The following is a 19,317-nucleotide window of genomic DNA, read 5'->3' on the forward strand; positions in this document are numbered from 1 at the left end:
TGACCATTTCAGTTCTAGGATCTCTTACATTTCTGATGTGACTCTCCTGATCATCCCTGCTTTTTATACTCCAGTTTGTGCTGCATAGCTCTTTACTAGAACCATATCACCTTTGTAGAGTACACTAGACCTAAATCTGTGGAAAAGAGCAGTTACCAAATCATGAAATTCAAAGTTACTTTTACAGTGTCAGGTGGTATTTGTGAGCCTTCCTAAATCAGAGGAAACCAACTGGCTTTATAATCTTTAAATTATATTTAGAATCTTCCTTGGACATCATCTAATATTTTAAAATAATTATCTGAGATGTCTGTCAATACAACCTACAGCTACTTAAGAAGGGCTGAAAAAGCTCTGCTAAAAACACATGTTGGCTGTCATGCTGTAGTAGAACTTCATTTTCCAGTCTGGATAACTTCTCTGACCTCCTGATCATCATTTTGCTAACCATGAGCTACTTTCGAAAAGCAAAGTCCAAGCTTTAGGAGGTCTCTGATGTGATTTCCTTTGTGTCCTCTGTGTGTCCTCTGTTGTTCACAGTGAGCAGTTTGTCCTAGAATTAGGTACCCACTCTGCCTATGAAGACCCACTTATGCTACATTCTCAACTCAAGTTTGTTTAGGGTATGAACTTTGACTCATATTTAAAGTTTGTGGGATTTTTGACCTTGGTTTCTTTGCAAAAAAAATTGCAGTCTATTTTAAACCTAGCAATCTAGAACTCTCCATTATCTTAACATCCTCATAAGAGTGGGCAGCTGGACTAGAAAGCTTAGGAGCATTGTCAAATTCCTCATTACACAAAGTTCTTTTTTCATCGTAAATTCTGTATACTCAAGCCTGTTTGAGTATACAGGAGCAATGTTTGAAGCATTTCTAATATGCAGTTGGTAAGGTAACCTTATCTGAGCACCAGTTATCTGAGAAAGCATCCCCTGATTGCTAATGAAAAAGGAAAGGCACTTCTGGGCTTTCCTATCTGAAATAAAGTGGTTACCAACCATGCCACAGTTCTCCAGGGTTGCAAGCCTTCAGCAGACACAGGAACAGTGAGGATGATATTATTCATTTAAATCCTTCTTTCTAAACTTTGCTTCGCGTAGGTATGTTTATACTGACACCAGATTGTGCTGAAGTTCAGTCAGGCTATATGTGGTAGCAATATTTTGCTAGCATGGGGTCAGATTGCAGGCCTGAGGCTGAGAGCGTATCTGTCTCTTTTTATGCGAGAGAACCACTAGCTGCTTTTTCTTTTTGCTCCAGCTCTCAGAAATGTTGTTATTGGCATATATGTTATTTTTATAAATTGCATTAAAGATACTCCATTCTCTAATCATCATTTATTTGAAATAAAAAACCAAGTAGCCCAATTTGACTGTGATATAAACATTTCATTCACTCATTTAAAAAATGTGATAAGTAAGAGAAATGTGGGTTGAAAATGTAGCCAGCAGCCTGGAAAACACATGATAGGACTTGGGGAACAGCACAGCGGATATCTGCACTTCAGCTGAATGCTCAAAGTTTGTTCCAGACCATTAAGGTTGAATGTTTGCAACCAACAGTTATGTGAGTAACACATATTTGAGTGCAGAATGCACAATATTTTCCATTTACTGTACCCTGGTGCTGGCATGCTTTTTCTCTCACAGAAAAATAGGAAAGATCAAATTTGACAGATTTGAAATGTAATCTCAAAGAAATGACTAATCCTAATCCAAAATACTCAAACTTTATTAATGCAAGTTTGCACTCAAAAAATATGTTGAAACTCCTGGAGGCAAATGGTTGAATTTACAGAGATGTACAAGCATGAGAGCGCCCAGTGGGGGCTGAGTTGGGTACCATGGAAATTCAGACTAATTTTTCACATCTTTGTGCATGTGTTTAGGTCACCAATTTTAAAATATCACCCTGGGTTTATTTCAGTTCAAACTACTCACAGTTAAATTATTCCATGATTTGTAGGATTCATCTGCATGGGCAAAACAACCGGTAGCTAAACAGATATTTCTATTGCCCCCTTAAAATTATTGATATAATTATGTATGTGTGGGAGTGCCATACGCTAATAAAACCATGAAATATTATTCTAGATATAATGTGAATGTGAGTGCCACAGTCATCACTATAATATTAAACAAAACATTAAAATTAAACATTAAAGTGTTCCTATGGTCATTACAGAAACAAATGAAAAAATACACATGCGGATTTTTTTCCCCTCAAATCAGGCTCTTGAACATGAAATTAAAGTTGAATCTGAACAGCCATTTAAATGTTTATAGCATTAAAATCCCAGCTAAGCCATGTGCTTGTCATGACCACATACTTTCCTGCATAGCATCTGTTGACATGTGCTCAGATATAATCGCGGCACATTTTTGTAAAATTTTTTAAAAATAAAAAATATTGTGAAATACACCACATAGATCAATAATACTTACTAATAAGTGTGTTTTTTTTAAAAAGCAAAATAATACAGTATTTCTGTGATTAAAAAATTAAGTTTTAACACACAGCGTTGCTTTTAAATGAGTTGAATTGCTTTTAGTGTTGGCGCTGTACTTAAATCACCCCCAAATTACAAATATCTTCAATTCTGCAGGATAATGGGAAGATATTTTCTCTAAATTTTTTGACTCCTTACACGTAGTCTTGTCCTGTGAGTATCTTCAAAGTTCCATGTTGCTTGTTGTTTATTTTGTTCCCTCCAACACTTTCCAATCTTTGCAACTGTCTGAAGAAAGAAGGGGGAAATCAATCTGAAAATCAGAGATTTCTGAATGCTGTTATGATTAGAATGTATATTATCAATATGTTTCCTTAACATTGGCTGTGTCTGGGACTATATAAGTGGCTGCTTATTAGTAGGAAAGCCTCAGGTCTGTGGTCAGTTTGCATCCTGTCCAAAAATTGACATCAATGGACAGGAAAAATAGATTACTTCTGTGTGGAAACACAGAGACTAAACTCTTTAACACTAGTATCAATTTCCTTTAATAGCAGACATTATCATCAAATAGTAGAGAGTAAACAACTTAAAGGTTAAGTTTGCTTAACTGGAAAGGACACATCTCTTGCATGTTTGAAATGGAATTACCTTAGCTTGGCCTGTTATTGATCCAGCCGTGTTAGGAAAGCTGAAGCCAGCAGCATTTCAGAGACAAGATGTTAAGTCTACCACAGACAGAGTTTGCACCTTATGATTCAGGTAGTTGCAGTGAAGCGATGACCTGCATTAGACAAGGAAATAAGTGACTTACAGAAGGGTGCAATCTTCAAGTTGGCCAGTGAACTGGTGGTCTTACCTCAGGAGATAGAGCATTTTCATGACTACAGCAGCCAGGAAGAAAAAGGGTCTAGCTCTGCCTTGCTGCAGTTGTTCCTGTTTTAATCAATGTGGGACATGTTCTGAAATCCCAAAGTGGACAGACTTCAGAGGCCCCACAACAAAGCCACCTGCTGCAGCAACTGATAACCTTCTTCCCTCTGCCCCTTTCCCACAGCCCACCAACACTGCTTGTCCTCTCTCCCTGACCTTTCCCTCCATCTTAGTGGAGGTCATGTAACCTGAGTTACATGTGTGAAGGCAGCTGGTGTGACTACCCTCCAAGATTTGCATTACAATCCTATTATGATGCTTTCCAAATCATAAGTTATCTTAAGAAATTAGAAAGAACTGGTTGTCTGTTGGAAGAATAATTTAGCCATCAGACACACATTAAAAGTGTGCTTTCCCATCATGCCTTCATAAGCATGACTGTAGCAAGTATAATTATGAATGCAGAAATACTTGAATTCTCAGTCTTTTCCTGTTTTATTCCACAATGAAAAAATAATTTTCAAGCAACATACTAATAAATACTTGCATTTTTGAGCAAATATTTACTATTTCCAAGTAAAACATGAAGCTCTTGATTTTTTTTCAAGGTTAACTTGCATGATATTTGTGCAGCTGTTTTTATCTGGGCCAATACAGAAATAGGTAAGAAAGGAACAGATAGAGTATGTGCAACATGAGAAAAGTGTTGTGTAGTGCTCTGACTCGAAGACTTTCTTGCAGATTTACTCTCTGTTCTTATTTTTTCTTCATTAACAAAATAGTTAGGCATGACTAGATTTTCTTCTTCCCTCTCTCTCTACCCCTTTCAAATATTAAATTTCTTCCTTCCTCTCCTTCCCTGCAAAGTGAAGAAGAGGTTTGTGTTCACGTCTGTTTTAAACCTCTGAACCTGCACATCAAATAAACCAAACAAGTTCCTCAGTGGATGAAAGATGGAGAAGAAATTATTAATAAGGCTCTTATTGACTCAGTGTGGCTTCAACTTAACAGGAACCCCAACAGTTTATTACATTTTATGTATGGAGACATATGCAAGGCTTTTTCTGTGCTGTTGCTGTCGAATGATGGTGATGATAGTGGTGTAAAGGGAAAAGGTTCAAATCAAAAGATTTTCATTACTTAACAGAAAAAGAGATTTACCCTTTAAACATGAAACATTCTCCATAAATATTAAACATAGACTATTAAACATTCTTTTGATTGTCACACCAGCAATTAAGTTCAATAAAAACTGTTCCTGTGTCACTGGGAGTTGGCTCCCATACTGCCAGTGACACAAATGACAGCCTAAGCCAGCAGGTGTTCAGAAATGCTTATTGTAATATAAACTTTAGAGACTCACAGTGGAGCTCACTCAAAAGACAAGACCATTTTCATTACTTTGTCAGCAACTTTTCCCACTGCAGTCACAGAAGCTGTTTTGCTAGAGATTTTTCTCCCTTGCAACTGAATCTTAGCATATGCAATGAAACATTTTTGTGGAATATTTCAATATTTGAAAGCCTTTGTTCTGATTGTGTTTGCGTACCTTTTGTTTTCTGTGAATGTTCAGTTCCTGAGACTTACTGGCATGAACATTCATTCAAAATGAATTTCAAAGATGCATGTCCATGTCACCATGGAAACTGAAAGCTGAATTCACACAGAAGACCTGCTGCTGGGCTGATTGTCTGCTTTATCCAGTTTAAGCACAGAAGCAGTGCCCTGTGAATTACCCAGATAGTCACAGAGCAACTGCAGTGGTCATGACTGGCAGAAACTACTTTGCTATTGATCGAGTGAGGGTAAGAATACCTCATGACTACAAAATGATCTTAAATTACAGCAGCTGAAAGAAGTCTAATTTGCTTGTGCTCATTCTATTAATAGACAGGAAAGCTAAACTGGACATGAATATTTTTTTGCCCTTAATTATTTGCTCAACTCAATCTCTGTCTTCAGTCCTCTATCTTCACTTGTTGATATGTTAATCCTTTGCCTGTGACCTCATAAGGCAATGACTGTTGAGGACAGGCACTTGGCTTTACAACTTCATTTCAGGATTGTTTGACAATTATGAAAGGGAAAACATTCATTTACTGCTTGAGGAAGATAAAATTTTCTTCTGAATCTACCTCTAGTATGGTGATTGAAAAGCTAGTTATTTCATTTGGCAGTATTCCATTAGTTAAGATATTATTATGCACTATGGAAAAAACGCTGCAGTTAGACAAAAGTTTCATCTTTTTATGGCTTTTTAGATGATAGTCACATGTTCTGTGGCAGTCACCATAAGGTTATACACTTAACAAACATCTGAATTAGATAAACGGACTGTAGATTTATATGAATATTCAGTTTGCTAAACTGAACCAGTGTTATTAGTTGACATCTATAATATAATCCCTAAAGTAGAAAGATCTTTTGACTTAACCTAATATATTGCTCTTTGCAGTTCCTTTAATCCATTATTTCCATCAACCCATGTATGTATTGTATTCCCCACATTACCAGATCTAGCAAGATTTTCTGTATCAGTTTCTACAAACCTTCATAGTTCTTGGCTATTTTGTCAGAGAAGCTATGTGGTAATTTGCTCAGCATCATAGTTCTGCAATGGAAGCTTTCTTCTGGTTCAAACATTTCCTTTTTTTCATTCCAGCTAGATGAAGTGGTAGAAAAAGCTCCCATTTATTTTTTTCTCCCTCTCTCTTCTTCGAGGAAGCAATAGCCTATACTGTCCAGCCCTTATACCACCACAGAGAAGTGAATGAAAGAGGAAATGAAATGGGAAATGTGCCCACCTTTCATGAAATGGCACCTTTAAACCTAGATATGTGGCACATGGTTTCTCAGGGGCTTGGGTATTCACCTGGGTTCTGTGAAAAGGACCCATCACAAAAGGTACACCAAATGTACAACAGAAGAGTCATTACTGGCTTCTCATCAGAAAGAGAAGTTAATCATTTATCATCTAGTTAATTGCTACATTTTATGCCCTTCAGGTCCTTTTCTGAGCTAGTTTTAAAGATAAAATAAATGTAAGTTTCAGACGCACCAAACTCAAATAGTGCCAGTTTCTGGGAATAAAAGTAATATTTTTTTTTCCTGTCCTTCAGGCTTTGATTTATTCATAACTGTTTTTAGAAATTCATGCAGTACAATTTTGGTGTTATTGTCTGTTAAAGATTTTCCCTCCTTTCCTTTTATTGGCCCCATTTCTCCCACACACAAATCCACAAAGCCACAGATGCTCCATTACAATGATGTCAGTCTTGCTACATGCTCCAGCTGTTTGCTAGGTACCTTTATAAAGTTCAGCCTTTTACATTATGCCATAAATGTATATTTCATGTATAAACATAAAGCTAACATATTGCAGATCACTCTAAGTGTAATTTTAATGGAGGTTCAGTGAGTTTTAAAAATACTGAAAGTGTTTAATCTTTCCGTTGGCAACATTTGTATAGTAAGTTTTCCAAAGGTTTTTTTTTTTGAGGCTAGGTTTGATTATTCCCTGCCCCCCTCCACTATTTCATCTTCTGTAGTCTTTGGAAAAAGCAGGGAGTTATTTTAGTAAGACAATATGTATTTTAAATAAAGATGTCTAAGGAAAAATATGTTTCTCTCCACATCATTTTGGTGTTCAAACCCTCACTTAATGTCCTGTACATCTACCAGCATACCACACTGAAAAACACCTAATTCCTGGAATTGCCAGATTTTGATGATATTCAATATGGTAGATATTCTGTTGATATGATATATACATTCTGACAGTTTATTTTAAAAATTTATTAAGAATTGGGTCTGAGCCTTAAAGCATTTCTTTGTATTGTGGCCTGAATTTCCAAGAAAAGTCTAAACAGTGCCTGTTTGGCTATGCCTCCTCCCCCCCTTTCTACTTGGTATGTGCTTAGGAGTTCGGCTCATTGTAACTATGTGGATCATTCAATAGTGTCCACAGGCTCCTTCCCTGGTCTCCCCTGGGTGCTTTCCTTCTTATAAGCAATGTCTTTATTTCTCACTCTCCTTTTGAGTTGCCTGCTTTGTCTTAATTTGAATGTGGTGCTGAGTTATAACCATATTTGCACCATATAGTCATCATTATTCTAAAATAAATCTCCTCGCTTAGGAAGATTTTGAAGCTTAATCTCTGTTTTGTTGGCTCAGTAATAAAATTACTCTCAAGAGGACAGATGAAAGCTGAGATCTTTCTCAGTAGTTCTTGTTGCTTCACACAAGACCCGGAGTGAATAAATGCCTTAATGTGATTGTAGAGGCTAAAGTTTGGAACTGCGAGTTATCACATTGTGGCTGTAGAAGAACCTTCATTTTTTTTACAGATTGATTTCACATATACTTAAGAATTCCAGATCATAAATACATAGCTGGATATTCCTAATAGAGCAGAGATTCAGTAGTGAAATCTGAAAAAGAGAAATCTGATAAACTGTGGTAATTCACTCGTGTCTCAGTCTCTGCATTAATGCATCAGCAGTGTGAGCCTGTCCTTTCTGCTTCACCTGGGTACCTCTCAGCATCATGTACATCTTGCCATGGACAACCATATTCTGTGAACTGAGGGAGGCATTGCCCAAGGCCCTGTACTTCTACAGGCTGTGGAAATACATTATGGTATATGAAGTCAGTGATATTTGTGGCTATAGTAGAGGTGTTGTTGACAAGTTAAAAAATAACCCTAGCAGAACCTCTTGCTCAGAAATGCAGATAATCTCACCATTATTTGATTTCTTTTTGATTTGCAGGTCTTTTGTTATCCAGCAAATCCCAAGCAGCAATCTCTTCATGGTGGTAGTAGATAATGAATGCTTCTGTGATTCTATCCCACCAATTACCATGGCACCAATAGAAATAAGGTATATCCTTTTATTTGCAAAGTTGTCAGAAAGATATTCAAGATGTAGCTATTGAAAAATTTCCTATTATGTACCATGACTTATGAACACATTGTTACCTATTATAAAGTGCTGGGGCTACTTGAAATTAAGCCAGCTGAGAATGCATTCTTCGTTATTTTCAAGGAGATTTCTCCTTTTTTTGAAACATGTAAAACTCCTAACAATATAGAAATCTTTTTATTTTAGTGTTGGACTGGAGTATTGAAAAATGTTTCAGAATCCTGCTTTCCAAAAATATAAAAATGTATCACTTGATTCTTAGTTACCCCACTTTTAGTGTGGCACTGTTCTGTAGTTCAGATTTGTTTTTTCACATAAGTTGGAAGTTATCAAAAGTAGCCTGAATTGTGCTTTTATTGTAGACTTATTAGGGAAAGACAGATGAGCGGTATAAGTGTAAATGATACTGTGAACTATGGATCACTGAGGAGAAAGCACTAGGGTTACCTTCTTTTTCTTGTGTTGACCACATCGGGTTTGTGATGGAGAGGAACTGAAGGAGCTGAAAGATTTTCACTATATTCATTTCAAAACACTCACATAAACTCAGAACATTAAATTCAGTGCTCGGAAGATCTCTCCTTAACTGCCTTGTACATAATGAATCGCTTAAATGTGAACGTTTAAAATCTCAGAAGATAAGAAGACGCCCAGAATCTTGTCATGGATTTCACCCTGAGGTAAGTTTCTTCCTACTTTTCCTTGCTTTTAGACTCTGGTAGATGTTTTATTTCTTTAAAAAAAAAATCTTCTTAAGTGAAACATCAGAAAATATTCTGAACATTCAGAATATTATAGTAGGGGGAGTGGCATTGTAAATGCTGCAAATCTTCTTAGTACTCCTGTAGTCAATGTCTTGACTTGCTGCTTTTGTAGACTGTTTTGTATCTTAGAAGAGAATGTGGTAGGATGAGAGCACAGACTGGCAGCCAGGAATATCTGAGAAATTAGTCTGGCTCAAGCACTGACCACAAGATTCCTCATTAGAGATGGTTGCGAACTTGGTACTGTTAATGTTTTTTTCAGTAACTAGCTTCAGTATCTCAACTGTCATACTCTAGTCATTATGTTTACACATAGTATGGCTTGGGAGGGACCACTACACATATTTACTACTCTGTGTTCTGCATAGTACTCTTATTTGTATGGTGCCAAGAAGATCTGATAGAGACTGGGAACGTGATTACAGTGGCTTGTACAGTGTATGTTCATGGACACCATTTTACTCTGGAGTAACATACCTTCAATGGTGTAATTAGTGTAATGCAATGCAGAATGAGACCTATTATACGGCATGGAGGGAATGTGTACCAGTATTACTTCCTGAGTGTATTTAGTTCATGGGTTTTGTTTTTTGCACCAGTCCTCTTCTGCATGTGTACTTTGGTAAATGACCATTTATCGTAATTGAGTCTTATGGCTTGTATTTATTTTCCTTTTTTTTTTAATTTGTTTTTTTAGGAAAATGCACGAGAATGTGGTGGTGTCTCAGGCCTTAGTGCTAAACCTCCTCTTGTTCTTCTTCCTCTGCTATTGACGATTTTCTCAAGGTGACATTGACTGATGTGTTCAATTGGCATGCTAATAAATGGATAAACTGTGATCTGGGAAATGGTGCAACAAAGAGGACATGAAATATAGTCAGAGCATCAGCATTTCATGATTTTAAACTGTTGGTGATATAAGTTCTTATAGATGTGTTGAAAAAAGATTTATCTTTTTACTTTGCAAGTTATGCAGATGTGAATTTGGCATATGGTAGTCATGATTCATCAAAAAAAGGACTTGGTAGATAGAGGTGGCCATTGCTTTTTCCCATTGAAAACAATTTAAAACTGTGTACTTTTTCAATAAAGTATATTAAAATCACAGTTTCAGAGTGTGTTTTAAGTATGATATATTCCATTAATTAATGATGTGGAGAGAATAAAATAAGTGGGAGATGTTTTATTGTGCTGTTAGGCAATTTCTGAAAAGATTCAGAGAAGAAAATGTGGAATTAGCTTTTAGAATAAGGCAGAAGAGTTTTCATTAACAAGTCAAGGAAACACATGTGCATGTATGAAGCTGAGCAGGTAATACGCTGTGCTGATTTATAGTGAAGGTTTGGTTTCTGGAAATAGCTATAAAACATCTTGGCCACATTTAGAAAGTGAGCCAAAGCCTGATTAAAGCCTTTTCCCTAACTTAGGCAAGCTTTAGATTGATTTGTTTGTGGATGGCAAAATTAAATACTTCTCATCTGTTGTAGTTTGTGGGAAGGTATGTATGATAATCTATATAAAAGAATGATACTCTTCTGTTAGTGTTCTGCCCTATAGATGTCATGTCAGCTTGGAGAAGCTCATTAGAAGGAAATTCATAAGCAGAGAAAGTTTGACTTACAACACATCTGCAACAGCAGAACTCATTATGGTTTTCACTGAGAATTCATTGAGGCTCACCCTCAGTAGGTGAAGATCAAGACCATTTTTTTTTAATTCTAGACCGTACGTTCTTCTTTGTAAGGGAAATTAGAAGACAATTTAAGATTTCTGAGTCTTTTAAAACCATATACTAAGAGGGATATTTATCCTACCCCTAGTATAATGAGTATATTCCTGTGGTCATTGGTAGGAATGTCCCTGTTGTGGGTGTTTGCTGAAGATCTTGGTCTTTGAAGTATGTTAATATCTCAGTTTATCTTTGGAGTTTTATGCAAAGTAGAATGCTATCAAGAGAATAACGTGACCTTCTAACAATATAATACATCAAATGGAAAATAAAATGCCACTGTTCTAAATCTGGTGCTTGAAGATTGCGCTTTCCTGGTTGGGAGTAAGTATGCTTTTAGCATTAGATAAATGCTAAGCAGATTTTCTGTGTATCCTTGGTGAGAATGGGGAGCTAAGCCACTGAGAGGAGCTTTGTTTTAAGGAATGCTAGCCAGCTTGTAAGAGGAAGAGCTGGTAAAATAAAATTTCCACTTCAATGCTTTAAGGGGTTCAAATGCACTGATACTTCCTCTGGTTCTGAAACCATACAGATCTTTGTCTGGACTCACGATTTTCTTTTCCTCACTTTTTTTTTGTGTTTTCCTGCAAACTTCTCTGTCGTTCCTTGTTGGTCTCAAAATCACTCACTATGGGAATAATTTTTCAGCTGACATTCAGTCAATCTGTTGTCCTAGCAACATGCTCCAGTTACTAAGCTAATTGGGAATTCAAGGCATTTTCTACACTTGGACTAAGACAGATATCCTGCAGTTCTTTGCTTCGTTTTTCTCTGAGCATTATTTCCCCTTACCCTCCATCATTTTCTCTAAACTTAATCTCAATAATTTATAAATAAAACATTTAAATTTCTGACTTTCCTTATGAGTTTCCAGAGTGCACAACACTGCAGCCTCATAATGCTCTTGTATATCTGATGCTCGTTCTTTCTCAGTGCATATTAAATAGAAAATATTCATGAAGCAACACGGGCCAGGTGATTTTTCCTTGTTAGCAAAAAATTGAAAGAAAAATCTTTCTCATTAGAGCCATTGAAAAGCTATGCAAACAAATGCCTGTCCTGTCTGCTGTATAAATCATCATTGCTCTTACAAAGAAAATAAATACTTTAAAGGAGAAAATATATTTCTGCTGAACCAAGATGAAAATGCCTAACAACAATTCGTTGTTAATTTTGGAAAGAGGTGGACAGTCTTCAAATTAGAAAGGAGCCCAGGGAGTGACAAGAGAGATTAAAATATTACAGTCTAAATTAATATTGTGAAAAATATTAAAATATGGGTATGTAAATTAATATCGCTCAGAGAAATGTGACAGTTCATTTTCACACATTAAATTATAAAGCAGAACATATCGGTGTACACAAACAAGTTACTATGTAAAACAGAATAATCCAGGTATGTTGCTAAGTGTAAAAATCTTTTTTATGAATTGCCATTTCTTTGCAAATGAAGATGTCTTTCTGATTTTGTATTTATGCAGTTTGAATACAGGTTCATAAATCTAGTAGTTTAGGACAAATGGAGATGTTGCCTTGGGTTCAGATTTGTGGATCTTTGCCTATGCTGGTCCTCATATTCGGTTGAGTATGTTCAGCTGTTGACATTCATGTTCCTTTTTCTGAATTACAGACATCAATCATGAAACAGATCAACAGTAGGCCAGTGATAATGCTGTGAGATCTCTATTTATTTGAACTAATTGGCTGCATCTATACTAGTAAAGTGAGTGTGTCTGGAAACATTTCTTGGCACCGATGCCAACTGGCTCAGAGTGGCATGTGTATGTGCCAGTAAGATTGCTCAGTCCCCAAAGCAGAGTAGCTGCAATGCGAACAGCCTACGTCCAAATAGAAATTATGATTATGAATTCTATGGGACAGAGCTAGCTGACACAGACTGAAAGCATGCCAATGGCTATTTGAAACAGTTTTACAGAAAAGCTGATCTCATTCCAATGCATAGGAATGCTCCTGACTGTTGTGAAGTTTATAATTCTGTATGTCATCATTAGCCCTGAAACACTGAGAAGGTGCAAAGATACAGTGAAGTGGGTCTGTGCTGTCATACCATAACCTGTGGCAGGCCATGGAAGGTGTAATTAAATTTCATAACCTCACTAATCATAGGTGCTAATCCTCTCAAATCCTAAAAATAACACACCAGGTCTGATCTGAAGCCCAAAGTAGTCAATAGAAAAACATAGATGTACACATTTACATACATACAGCTGCATATATGTAAACTATATGCATTTTTAATAAACAGAAAATTTGTACATCATCTGTATTTTTTATCTTCCTAAATCTGAGGCCAAATCCAAGCAGAATCAGGACAACTGTACAATCTGTTTCCACACAGCCAGAGGCATAGCTAGAAGTTTCAGATTCAGCAGGGCTTGGATTTTTTTTCTTCTTTTTTACTCTCTTTGTTAATGGCATTGATTTTCAACTTATTAGCCCCAGCTGCCTCGTCTTCCTTTAATCTTGATACAGCAAAAGCTGTTTGGGGGCTTGGGACTGGCCATGGACACACCATTTTCTAATGGCTTTGTGTGGGAAAACTGTCTGCCCATAACTGTCAGTGCTGCAAACACTCCTTTAAAATCCTGTAAGCCAGAGAGCCTCAGGCAGGTTTCTGCAGCTGTGCTATCTCCTCTCATTGTTTTTGTGACACTGAGACTGCCTGACCCATTGCATTTTGCTGCCAGGGCCAATTCTGCAATATATATGCTAGACGAAACAGGTGGTTGCCTAGGGCAAGAAGATATTAAAAGCAGCAGTGATTCTTACATTGCTTAAATGGCTTCAAGAGACTGTTTCAGTTTTCTTCTGATAGCAAGAGCCTCAGAACAAGGCAATGGCCTGTTTAGCCCTTTGGGTTCAGAAGGCAAGACAGAAATTTGGCTCAGAAGGTTTGTGGCTAGTAGACACCAGTTATTTCCGTTTGTCTCCTGAGCCCTTTATGGCCTCCGAGGGCTTTCACATCTTGGGACTTTCTGTGTCTCAGAAATTCAAACTAGTGCAACTTTAATGTAAATAAGCATTCACAAAGTGTAAGTTTTCTGCAGAAGAGTGCATCAAAATCTTGCACCTGTGAAAATATTATTTAATTTTCCTACTTGATTATTCTTTTCCCTGAGCTGTCCAATATGCTTCTATTAGTATGTTTCTTACTTCTTGTCCAAGTTCTTTCCCATGGTTCTGAAGGTTTCCAGTATGTATTTAGCTGACTTGTACTCCCTCTGACAGGTGCATCTCCCATGTATATTCTGAGAGAGATACGGTTCACTTATACAGAATCTTCAGAAGATCTCACTGGACTTTATCACAATCCAGTCTGAAGGCAATTTTCTTCTCTCTCATCTTTAGCCTTTGACTATTGGGCTTAGATCATATTTCTTCAAATATATTATTATTGCAATAGCTCCTTGGGAGGATTTACCTCATCTTCAAGACTCAGTCCTATGTTTCTTCCCAAGAATATTATACTTTTGGAGCTGGATGTTATAACTTGGATATACCAAGTCATAGTGGATTCTTATAATGCTGTGAGTGGGAGGATATGTTCCAACTGATTTCAGACTTTTTTTCCTTCTTCTTCCCATAGTAACTGTGGTCAACTAAGCAAATGTTATTTTATTGTTTGGAATTTCAGTACAAATTATTTTAAAGTCCAGTTCTGCCTAGCAGATGCTTTGAAGAATTTTGAAGCATATTGTTCATCTAGGAAGAACCTATTGACTTTCATTGGACTAGAGTTGGAACAAAAGGCACTTTTTCATTATGGTAGAGTTAGATCCAGGTTGCAGATGGCAAAACAAAGCTATATTGCCCTTCAGTATCTAATATTAACAAAACTGAAACTGCAATGAGTGTAAACAAGGCATGGACTTTCATTATAAAAGCATTGTACTACCATGTACGGATATGTTAAATATCTAATTACTGAGGCTTACTTTGGTTCTGTATTTTTTTAAGTGGCACCCTTAATTAAGCAGACAAAATAATTAAAGGGTGATAACTAATTTTTTTTTTATTATTTTCTCCGAAGACTGAAGGTGGCCTTACTTGTGAGTAGCCAGTAGAACTGTGAATTGAACCACCCATCCAAGTGATGAGATATTGAAACCTTAAAAAGACAATTTCATTTTCAACAGCTTGAACAGATTTTATTGCTCATCACTGTGGCAGAAATAACCAGGTAATTGTGTTATGTCAAGCTACCCTCTAACACCTCACCAGGTGTTAATAGCTTGCATTTGTTCTCTGCTCTGCTGCTAACAGTTTCTGGCAGCAAATGGGGCGCCTTGTCTATGCAGACATTTGTAGGCAATTCACCCAAAACTGACAAAATACTATTGAAGAAAAAAAAAAACACAACAGTGCAGCATCAAGGTAGGTGGCACAAAAGCTACTGTGTTCTCTGTGATATTTCCATTATTAATTGAAAGCCCTTTGCTATCTTTATGTTAAATGCAGTTGAGACTGAATTTTCCGTTTATCATGTTAGAGTGCTGCAGAATCCAAGATGCTTGTTGAAGAGGTGAGCTCTATTTCATTCAAGTAGTGCAGAGTTTGGTTAGCTCTTCCTTGAATTCTTTTATCGAAAGGTTATAAGGAGTTGACAGCTAGTAGGGCCTCTCTAAGATCAAACTCAAAAGCTGCCGGTTTTGTTCCAGATGCGGTCTTGAACTGCACTTACGTGTGTTTAAAGCAGCCTTGTAAGAAAAGGTTACACTTGACAATTCTGAGTCAAATTTGAACCTTAACACCAGAAGTTCAAGTGGTTAATGCTGGGTTTGTTTGACTATGTTAGGATTTCATTTGCAGCTTTAACACGCTGGATATTTCACTTCCAGGAGAAAGGGAAGATCAGATTTCAGTTCATAGCAAGGAGTGTTTTGAATCAGCTATTTAAATGTCTTAGGAAGAGTGCTAAATGTTTAGTAGAGAAAGCTAGTTGTGACTAGTTGGGATAGCTGAACTAATCAAGAATGCTTTTGGCAGACATGCAAATGTGCAGATGGCTCCTGAGACAGGAAATAAAGAATTGTTTTGTTTCATTTCTTTATTGGTGTTTTGGCACTGGTCAGTTGGGTTTAGCTAGAAAATGAAAGATTATTTTTCATTTGCCCATGTTGTTTGTGGGGAAAAAAATAGGTAGAATTAATTTGTGAGCAGCCAGCTGCATTCCTGCATCTTCTAATACCACCTCTGAGACATTACTGTGATATGTGCAATACTTAAGATAGAATCCCAAGTTCCTGTCAATATTTTATTATCCATTATAGTTAATGAGGCTGTTTAGGTACATCTGTTTCATGTCTACAGATGTGAATGAAACATTTAGGGAAAAAAAAATCGACTTACAATGCTAGTTTCTAAGCATCAAAACCAAAACAGAGCCACAATTAATTTGTAATTTCATTATCTCTAGCAGACTTTAAAAAGCAGGACACGAAACCTAGTGATAAAGACTCTAATGGAGACTGTGATTTCCCGTCATGAGATCTTTGTGGGTTTGAGAAAGGCATTTGGTTTTAAAAGCAGACAGTCTTCCTGCTTATTCTTCTTCAGTCTTTTAAAGTCCGAACTCAGATAATTTCAAGAACTCCCAGGAAATATATCCTCTGGATAACTGGTGAACAAAGAGTATTTGAATTCAGCTTAGAACCTGAAGTTAATGTAATGCATACAAGTATGGACTCAATAAGGGATATCTAGTTAATATCCTTTAGGTCCACTAGTAATGATATAAGCAGAGATCTCCGTAGGAAGATAAATTTTCTGTGAGATATAGGGAGGTCAAGAATTGTTATTTTCCACTGATAAAACTTTTCTTGGCAGAAGACCTCCAGATTTTATTTAAAAGAAAAAACTTTTAAAACTTGGGTTTATGAGAACTTAGAGAGGCATTGTTTAAGTCAATTTTTTAACCGTGAAATCCTTTTGACATATGGCAGTCATTATATATTTGCATCTGTCTATCTTGAAATATTTTTTCCTAATAGAAGATATTTCACATTTAACATATTTTTCAATAAACACTTGAAAACTTCTTAACAGTAAACAATGATCTTAAAATGCCTCGCCAAGCATGTAAACGATCTACAATTCCTAATGCACCAAGGATTGTTGCATATTTTCAGCTCTACATTTGGGACCTTTAGGCAATGCTGTTTCAGATTAGGACAAACCATGAATTTCTTAACTGTTTCACTTGAGAGAAGGCGGCTTTATCCTTCTGATATTCATGGCAGAAAACCTGGGAATTTGTCCTGCCCATTCCCTTCCAAATACAGCAACCCTATCTTCATTAGCATCTGACAGATTTAAGATTAGTGAAGGATACCCTAATGCAAAAAAAATGAAATGCTCTATGAGCAAAATAAACAGGAAAAAACCATCTGTGCTTTATACTGCTTTCCCTGCCTGTCCAGATTTTGCCTCAGTCTTACACAAGAAAAATCCCTTGTGCATGGCAGGAGTAGAAAGGAAAGATTATGGCCTCTTGAAAGGGAAGAATGACATATTTTTCCTTCTGTCCTGTTGTAACAGTCAATAGAAATACCCATGCACCACATTCTTGGCAATATAATTGCTTTCATGCAGACTCTACTGGTAAAACTACTCATGAACAGGTAGAGCATATAAAAGTCAGGTTTTTAGGTGTTAGAGAACAAAACAAAATTTTGTTTAGATAGCATTTTCATGGCTTTAGTATAAAGCAGTTTTTATGCAGGACACAACCATGTATTGTTAGTGGCAGTGTGTCAGTGACAGCTTGCAGAAAAGGCAACTTGGTGCATGCTTGTATTTGTGATGAACAACGCATCTTATGCGAAGCTTCATTTGCTATCGAAGAATGAGCACAAGCAAGGACAGCACAGACTCAAAGCTGAAGCAGCTGAGGACGAGCAGGGGAGGGAAGTTTTCTCCGAGTATATTCTGAAAAACAGAAAAACAGAACGACAAGCTACTCACTGAGCTAGGCTTGGTCTTGGTTCAGCAGAGGGTTCCTCTTGAATTCTTTTTTCATGTTGTCTTCATTTTGTAGTCGGAGAAGTGGAAAAGCAGAGAGCTCAGGATGTGAATCCCTTGAGAATTTTGCATTTGTATTTCAGTCAAGAAGTACGAGTAGTCTAGCGCTTGACTTGACTGGGCTGTAAATAGTTTGCCCCAGAAATGCTACATTGGTCAAATCAGGAATTAAAATTGAGGAGCCTTGTCATTCAGTAAGTTGTGTGCAAGCGGGATAAAAATAATGCCCCAAAGAGTTTTACCTACCAGTTTCATGTTCAGCTTATTAAACTGCAGTGTCCTGAGACAAGGTAGACTGATCTTTTAAATGAACAGAAAATAAAAATTCAAGTGAAAAATCTAATATATGTTGTAAATGCTAGTGAAGTGTTATCCATTTTTTAATAGAAATAATAGGGATATAGTTGCAGGTATCTTTCCTATCTCTTTTGTGAAATTGGGCTTGGAGCATATAGTGTCTTTTATCTAAAATATCTGTTATCTTAGGATGAGTGCTAGAAACAAATAAGCTGACTTGAAAAACAGGTCTTAGAGTATATCACATTTATAATGCTTATCAGAAGTCCCATTTTCTCTCAGAGAGAAATCTTGAATAATGCCTATAAGATCTGAAATGTAATATCCTAAAAAGTCTACTTTCTAGAAGAAGAGATTATTAAGCTGTTCTTAAAGACTTAACATAGCTAAGTAACTGTGTAGCATTGCAAAGTAATCCCAACAAGCCTCTTGGCCTATTTTTTACTGAACTTCTAGAAACATGAGTTTCTGTTACTTGCACTGTCTTCTGGATGAGATTTGCCTCTCACATAAATGAAAAAACAGGTGCTTATCAAACAGACAATGCTTTACCATATTGGTAGTTCAAGTTTTGTGTTTGGTTTATTTTTTTTTTTAAGAACCAAATAATCACTGAAGAAACACAATCACAGCATTCACAAAGAAGAAAAGAGAAAGCAAATGGATATAAAACTGACCTATCATTCTTTGTTCCAGTCTTTAGAGACTGCTCTACTCTACATCTGTTTCTTCTCCATAGTTTTATCATGATGGATCTTTTTTTGCTATTAGGTTATAGGGCTCTCGGTCCTTTTAAATTCTTCCATTTTGTGTTTCTATTTCTACTTACTTTTTTTCCATGAGTTCTGAAAAAAATCCTAAAACACTCTACAAAACACTGGCCCTAGCATCAGATCAAAGATAAAGAGCTCAATTAATCTTTTTGGAGTTTTTCATGTAGACTGCTACCATTAGAACCAGAATGATCGTTTTCATGATACTGTAGGGAATACATGTGTGTGTGTATGTATCTCTGCATGTATGTATGTATACATGTATGTATACTTATATACATTATAGTTCTGGAAAAAAGTTATGTCGTAAAGAGTATTGTTTTACTTATGCGGATATTGATAAGCAACATGTCATCCTAGAACATCCTTACTGTCTGGTTCTCATTACACCCTCTTAACCTAGTCTGTACCTGCGCACCGGAGTGCAATAATTCATGGAATATTATGGGGCACATATATTTCAAGCT

General features: G+C 36.5%; 1 protein-coding gene and 1 long non-coding RNA gene across 9 annotated transcripts in view; one reads left to right on the forward strand and one right to left on the reverse strand.

The window, feature by feature from the left end:
• CACNA2D3 (calcium voltage-gated channel auxiliary subunit alpha2delta 3) overlaps positions 1 to 10,117 on the forward strand; it is a 458,229-nt gene extending 448,112 nt beyond the window's left edge. For 7 of the 8 annotated variants that reach the window (XM_065075322.1, XM_065075320.1, XM_065075323.1 and 4 more), the window contains 3 exons: positions 8,094 to 8,206; positions 8,844 to 8,926; positions 9,708 to 10,117. In XM_065075322.1, coding sequence (XP_064931394.1) covers positions 8,094 to 8,206; positions 8,844 to 8,926; positions 9,708 to 9,800 — 289 coding nt within the window. In that variant the 3' untranslated portion in view covers positions 9,801 to 10,117. Of the gene's footprint in view, positions 1 to 8,093; positions 8,207 to 8,843; positions 8,927 to 9,707 lie in introns of those variants that run through there. The other variant, XR_010475064.1, reaches the window with a different exon arrangement.
• LOC110356438 (uncharacterized) lies at positions 911 to 18,682 on the reverse strand. The gene is made up of 3 exons (XR_002409655.2): positions 17,724 to 18,682; positions 3,103 to 3,235; positions 911 to 2,739 (listed from the first exon to the last, which is right to left on the reverse strand). It is a non-coding gene; the product is annotated as an uncharacterized LOC110356438 (long non-coding RNA).
• Between the last annotated feature and the right edge of the window lie 635 nt (positions 18,683 to 19,317).

This window comes from Columba livia, chromosome 10, assembly GCF_036013475.1.
Source record: "Columba livia isolate bColLiv1 breed racing homer chromosome 10, bColLiv1.pat.W.v2, whole genome shotgun sequence".
In the NCBI taxonomy this organism is placed as follows: Eukaryota; Metazoa; Chordata; class Aves; order Columbiformes; family Columbidae; genus Columba; species Columba livia.